This window comes from Colias croceus, chromosome 9 (genome assembly GCF_905220415.1).
Source record: "Colias croceus chromosome 9, ilColCroc2.1".
Taxonomy (NCBI): domain Eukaryota; kingdom Metazoa; phylum Arthropoda; class Insecta; order Lepidoptera; family Pieridae; genus Colias; species Colias croceus.
In genome coordinates this window covers 4273537-4281005 of record NC_059545.1, presented here as the reverse complement: position 1 = coordinate 4281005, position 7469 = coordinate 4273537, and the positions used below count along the sequence as shown (strand labels likewise).

At 32.4% G+C, this 7469-nt stretch overlaps 1 protein-coding gene across 1 annotated transcript; it reads left to right on the top strand.

Annotated features, from left to right (window-relative positions):
- Nucleotides 1-213: 213 nt before the first annotated feature.
- On the top strand, nucleotides 214-5445 carry LOC123694208 (basic helix-loop-helix transcription factor scleraxis). The gene is made up of 4 exons (XM_045639570.1): nucleotides 214-555; nucleotides 1221-1308; nucleotides 2401-2548; nucleotides 4982-5445. The coding sequence occupies exons 1-4, from the start codon at nucleotides 456-458 to the stop codon at nucleotides 5279-5281; spliced, it is 636 nt and encodes a 211-aa protein (XP_045495526.1). The 5' UTR covers nucleotides 214-455; the 3' UTR covers nucleotides 5282-5445.
- Nucleotides 5446-7469: the final 2024 nt, after the last annotated feature.

Sequence of the window (7469 nt, the reverse complement as noted above, 5' to 3'; positions counted from 1 at the left end):
TAATTATTGGTTCTTCTTTCACTTCGAGAAATCATCTAGGATCTAGATATTGTTTCTGGAGACTATTAGTATTAAAAAAATATTTGTTTACACTGTAGGATATACGAAACATAACATACTAAAGATGTACCTTAAAAAAAAACAACTGATTATATTTTATTCAACGCTACTATGAAATAGACCTATATATTATGTAGAGAATCGTACAATAATCAAATGACCCACTTCAAGACGATAAATTACAACCTGCAAATAATCCTTATATTCCTTGAACACTCGAGAGCTTTTCATTTGTCGAGAGGCATAATCCTGAAAGCGCAGGAGGGGCGAACTTTAGCGACGCCCAGTCGCCGCCCGCCTTGCGCGAGCGCTGAAACTCACATTATTTAGTAAGCTTAATGAGTGCAGGCTCAACACAGTGATTGAAGGTTCTAGTGTAGTGTTCTTTGTGCGACATGCCACGTAAACGGGTTAACAAATCACCGTCGTTTGACAAGAAGGACGATTGTCTTGACGATGATGATTTTTTATTCGACGATACGCAGTCTAGTTCAGGTATTTATTTATATTTTTTATCTTAGTAATTATAGCGGTTATTTATTTTAAAACTTTAATTTGTAAAAAGTACAGTTGAGAATTTGAGATGCATTTAAATTGAATAGCTCCAAAACGATGAACTATTAGTTCGAATATTTTTTTATGAAAAATGTTTATTTAGCAGATTTTCTTCAGTTTGCATTATCATAATAAAAAAAATGTGAGTATTTATTAAAAAAAAACATATTTTTGAAAGAATAATCAAGCGGCAATTTTATCTGCGAACACACGGACAAAAAAGAATATGTAGGTACCTACGGTTGAATTGAGCCTACTCCTCAAAAAATGAATTTAATTAGTAGCTATCTATCGCTATATCAATAGGATTTAAATTAAGTTATTACTTATTACTGCACATATCGCCCAATATACCTACCTAACGGTATAATATATACCTACATTTCAGAATATTAGTTCGCGAACGTAGTTAGCTCATTCCTATGAATTTCATAATTTCATCTATTTGTTACTTTTGTCGCATATTTTTGGAAAGGCCGTGTCGATTTTAATAAATTTAATAAAATCATTCTAAAAGATTAGAAAATACAATCCCACATCATAAGGCATAGTGTGAGAATAATTTTGTCCAAGTCACTTACACTTTATCATAATAAATTTCACAGGAAGAAGTGGTCACGAGCCACAACACAGAAACGCAGCCAACGCCAGGGAACGGGCTCGTATGAGAGTGCTCTCCAAAGCGTTTTGCCGGTAGGAGCATTATACTTTTTCACATTTTTACACAAAAAACAGTTGATATTGAATCTATACTAATCATACCGAGGACATCTAATTCTGTTTTTTTGGTAAAATCGTCTCAGTGCCCACGATACAGGCTTGCCTAGTGTGGGTGCTATAGGGAATCCTTTTTAATAAACATAGATTAAGCCAATATGTGTAAAGCGAGCAACGTCAAACTAAGTGTATCAGCTGTGTAAAAAACATTTGGTTTATAAATAAATATATTTTTCATTTTTCATTTTATTTTCAATATTATAAAGCTGAAGAGTTTGTTTGTTTGTTTGTTTGAACGCGCTAATCTCAGGAACTACTGGGCCGATTTGAAAAATTCTATCGGTTTTAGATAGCCCATTTATCGAGGAAGGCTACAGGCTATATATCATCACGCTAAGACTAACAGGAGCGGAGCAATTCGAGTGAAACCGCGGGGGACAGCTAGTATTTTATAATTTAACTAGCGGTCCGCCCCGGCTTCGCCCGTGGTACCTACATATTTCGCAATAAAAGGTAGCCTATGTTCTTTCTCAGGGTCTAAAGATTGTCTGTGCCAAATTTCTTAGTTTATGCGTGAAAACCAAAAAATCATACTTACGTAGGTACATAATTAGTAATTACTAATTACGAACCTTTCCTCTTTAGGTATAATATTAGTATAGATATGGTTGCTACTGAACCTATTCTTTAAATATTCAATAGGTGTTCGTTAACAAAACTTTAAAATGTTCATCATATGCCTCATATATTATTTTACTTTGCATTGATTATTATGTGTAACCTTCTGTGCACAGAATAAAATCAGAAATGGAACAATTTTACTTTCAAAAATGATTCCACCATTTTCTAAAAAAACTAATGTTTCGGAAATTTGTTTACCGTTCTTTCACCTATCAAGAAATAACTACATTAAAGTGTTAAAACTATATTAAGTTTTACATTGAAAAAAATCCCCAATCTATTTTTTGTAAAAATCAAGATGATTTACAAATCGCCGTTGAAATATTATTAAACTGGCTTTAAATGACTCATTAGGTATATAAACGCTGATTGAGTATATTATTTCAGATTAAAAACAACGTTACCCTGGGTACCAGCAGACACTAAACTATCGAAGCTGGACACACTGCGGCTCGCTGCTTCATACATCGCCCATTTAAGAGCTCTGCTGCATGAGCCGCGGTCCGCGCACACTCCGCCTCATCCTTTGAGCCTAGTATGTTTAAATACATGTGTTTTTATATTATTTATCGTCGTTTTTTTCTTTTAGGTTACCTGCATCCAAAGGCATTCATAGCATTTATCTTATGCATAGTGAATTTTAGTGAATTCGAGTGCTTTTATTAGCTTCATTATTTTATTCAACGTCGATCATCCAACTCGTCGGCAAACAAAGCTTTAAAAAACTTTCAGAACGAGTAGATTATTAGATTTATTTAAAAGTAAAAATAGAACGATAATTAATCAAAATACCTATATTTTCATGATCATTTTGGATGTTTTGTTAATATTTTAGTTTGTTAATAACTGAAGGTTCATGGTTCTTTAGGCTACCTACCTATTGCGATGCCAAATAAGATTATTCTATTAAAAATAAATTATGAGGATCGTCGTCGACGACGACGACGCCTTTGGGATCAGCACTCTCAATTAAAAAAATAATTTAAGAGCTTTTTAAATTTAATTTCTTAACCTTTGGTATGAAACTATTCAATTTTAATTGTTCATAATTTATTGAAATCCCAATCATTCCTACAATAGCAAATGACGCAACTTCTCGTTACCACATTGGAAAAAAAGGCCAAAACAGTAATTGTTCACGATTTATCTGCTGTCGGCGCATCATTTAACACACCTCTAGACCGTAATGAATCAAGGGGCTTTGCCAAACGCCAGCACGACTAAATTCTGTCATCGGAAGATTAGCTGACACGTTCCGCGAAGGGACAACGTGATCAATGGAGGGATTAGTTTTTATACAAACACCAATTTTGGTTAACTGGCTTTGGTGGATTAATTTATGGGTGGAACAATAATTTATGTTATAAGTGGGTTTTTTTTAAATATCCTTTATTGTATCTCTACAATAATACAACACAATATTAAGTATATATATAGATATATTATAGTGCATAGATATTAAAAAATAGACAAAAAAATCAAGGGTCATCCCGTAACACAAATAAACATTTCAAAAAGTGGTATTCAACAAAGATAGAAACAAAAAAATGTAAGAACAATAAACACGCGTTTTACGCGGCGCGCTGACCAAAAGTTTGCAGCTGTTTCTGGTATAAATAAAATTTTATTCCGGACGTTAAAGAGATACTCCACTTTTATTGTTTCCCTTGATCGTATGTTGAACTGTACTTAAACTTGTAAATTGTAATTAAACAAAAAAAAATGTTGACAAATCCACATTTTAAGATTTCTTTCTGAGTCATCTTTCACATGAATTATAAACACTGTCCCCTGAAATCTGACCACAAACAAAATGGACCATACAATTTTGAATCCTATTCTATCATTCCTGAACAGATACCCAAGTTTTTATAATTTTTTAACAAAATTTCGCTCTACCTCTACGGGCTTTTCTTCTACCATATCAATATTTATCTCATCATACAGTCAACCATACCAACCATATGTCGATTTTGCTCCGTTTAATCAATCATAATAAGAGTCACGATCAATTTATGTTGCCTCTGAAATATGTAGAGATACCTTGAAAAAATAAAAAAAATAACAATGTTATTTAATTATTATGCATCATTTTAAATATGTTAATAAGAGAAGGAAAATTTTATAAAATTTACGAAGGGGTAGAAAATCAGGCAACAATCTCACAGATTTTGCTTTATTTTATCCTATTTGGCTAAGCATCAAATCATAAATTAATTAACTAAAAATTTCGTAATTATTCTCGGAACTCTACCATATTCACCTTTTTCCAGCTTTTATAATGTGAATACTTAGGCACTTTATAGCTAAACATAAGTATTATGCTCTAACTGAAGACGCGTTGTCACTGATCGTGAAACAGCGGCCAAATCTTTACCTATCTAAGAATAAAGACCTAATAATTCAGAACATGTTAAAGTGCGATCAACCATCAATAAAAAATTTACAAACTACTTTATGGTTTTGGTCATAATCAATTCATAAAATAGGTCGACATATGTTTCTCTGTTTGTTTGTGCACAAAAGGGTCGATGATACAATTTAACACTTCAATATCTAAAAACGCTGTGTGAGGTCCGATTTTAAGAACTTAGATTTTAATAAATATCCTATTTCATTATAAACAATACAATATTAACGTTTGTTACAGATATCATTGAATTCGTGGATTGTTTGGTTTTCAGTAATGTGTAATCGATATTTTGTAACCTATTCTTTCATAAAACACGAGATTATTTTAAGTTCAATTATCGATATACATTTTACTTGGGAAATGGTCGCGTATTACGTATAAACTATCAGCACTCTACTGAAACTCTACATTTGTATTGTATATTGTATTACATTATTTTATCTAGGAAAATTGCAGGATATGCAAATTTCTTATCAATAATTTATGAATATCGTTCCAATTATAGAAATGCCTATTTAATTTTGCATGCTAAAAATAAATAACACTATTTTTCAGGCATGGCCGTTCACCTTCCAACACGGAGGCTCTCTTAGTTGTGCAATTTCCCAGCGATGGAATTTAAGTCCGCAAACAGATGCAAATCGAAATGTTTCCACGCAAAGAGATAATATTCAGACAAATACTTGTAATGAGAATTACGCACAGGATTATTCTGAAAACGACTACGACGATAGAAACTATGAAGAATCTACCAACGAAGTGGCTTACTCCAATTCGCAGTTCTGCAACTATGGTTATAAGGAGAACTATTATGAAATGAGAAATTCTTATTCTGATGTTATGAATAATGTGTAAAATATATAGAGATAATGTACTTGGAAAAGCGTATTAATAAAGTGTATACTTAGTTTACGAATACATGAATAAGAAATGTAAAATAAAATATACCTAAAGGTTTTATAATTTATTGTTTGTATGACCTTAATTTGTACCAAAGATTATTATTCAATAAAAATATATTCATGCAATAAATATGTAAAATAAGTATACTGTTGTCATTTCAGAGTACTTACTAAGTATTGAATTTTTATTTATTTTTAATTATTACTGCAACTATCCGACGGCAAGCCGCGGCGCGCGGTTTAATCTAGCCTCTGGCAAAAATATTCGAAAAATAAATATTTTGTAGAGTCAAATTATATGAAATAAGTACTTAAATCATCTATTTTTGAAGATCCCTCGTTTTAAAAAGTTATATCTACTAAAGCATGAAACATCTTATTCAAATATAAGATATTTTTCGTATATTCGATATTAAATTCAAACTTGTCCAAACGTTTTCGTGAACCACGGCTGAAGTGAAGTGGCGTCAAAGTGGTAACCCGATAGTTTTCCGCTCTCAGAATCTGACAAAACAAACTGAAATAGTCCGCAAAAAATATCACACGTCGGAACTCACTACTCAGTATTAGTTTTTCGTTTACTCTTTTGTGACTGTGATGGCCGCGGGGGAATTTTTTAATTAAGATTATGTGAATAAGTTGAATGAAGAAATGTACTTTCACTGTAGCTATTGGCTGTAATCAATGAATTAGTTGAAAATGCATGATGAGAATTTTGATTTCATTCTAATTTTAATAATAATAATAAAATTCTTTATTGACATAATTACACAGGTCTAAATAATGAATCAGACATTCAAAAAAGGCTCAATTAAAAAAATCTCAATTCAACTTTGATGTCTTAAATTCTTAATGCATGTGGGTCCGATGTTCCTAGAGAAAATTTTTCTTGAGCAAAGATAGGGATCAGGAAAACATCGTGATTTTTTGGGGATTTAGGTATGTATTAACAAAAGTAAGTGGTTAGGTGAAATGAAGTAGGTAATGAATAAAAATACAATATAGCCAGTGAAATGTTTATTATCCGTATAAATATTTAAACATAATATTATGTCAGAGCACACAAATGAGTTTAAACTATTTACAATAAATGATGTAACTAAAGCGAGGCAACATTTTGGTAAATTTGTTTAAATAATTACACTAAAGGCCTGTTCAAACTTCAGCGGTATCCGCTACCGCCATGTACCGCTACCGCCGTGGGTAGCGGTATCCAAATGGGCACGTGACTAAATCTCTTACGTAGTATATTATCGTGACTGTAATCGCGTACCAATCCGAGTACGGTATCGAACAGTCGATTGGTACGCGATTAGAGTCTCTATAATATACTACCTAAGAGATTTAATCGCGTGCCCATTTGGGTACCGCTACCCACGGCGGTAGATTATACCGCTGTAGTTTGAACATGCCTTAATTATTATTAACTAAAGCGAAGGTGATATTAAATTCACTCGTTTCACGCTTACATAGACTCACTAGCATTGATATAATGGCGTTCAAATATTCGAATGTTAACAGACACGTTAGGTAGTTATGAAATTTTTGCGAAAATTATTAAATTATCTCGATAACTGTTTTGTCTCGTATACTTTCAACATTTATAGATAAAACAAACATAAGGATTGCTTATAGTACGAGATCCGGCTGCAGGATTAGTGCGTTCATCGGTTTTTTGCTGAAAACCGAATTTTTATGTATATTTATAATTAGGAGAATATATATCGACTAGGTTGCCAATCAAAATTTGGCCGCAAGCATGTTTAATTAAAATTTTTCTAATCGATTTTTGGGAAAAAAATTCGTTCACTTGTTTTTTGAATAAAATGTAGTCTACATCACGGCAAATGATATAAAGATTCAAAAAAATCACGGTTGCCGCTTTTCACCTGGCCGCAACATCTTGGCAGCCTGGTGCAAACAGGTATGATTTCGATTCATTTTTACGTTCATAACGTACATTTATGAATCATATATCAAATTAAAGCTAATTTTTTTCTATTTATTATCATATATGGTTGCCTAATTAAATCCGGCCGCAAATAAGGGTTGCCGGCTGTTAAAAATTATAAATATTTACGCCTATTAGTACACCGACGCATTCGCGTGCGGCAGCGAAACAACGAGAAAAAGAGAGGATC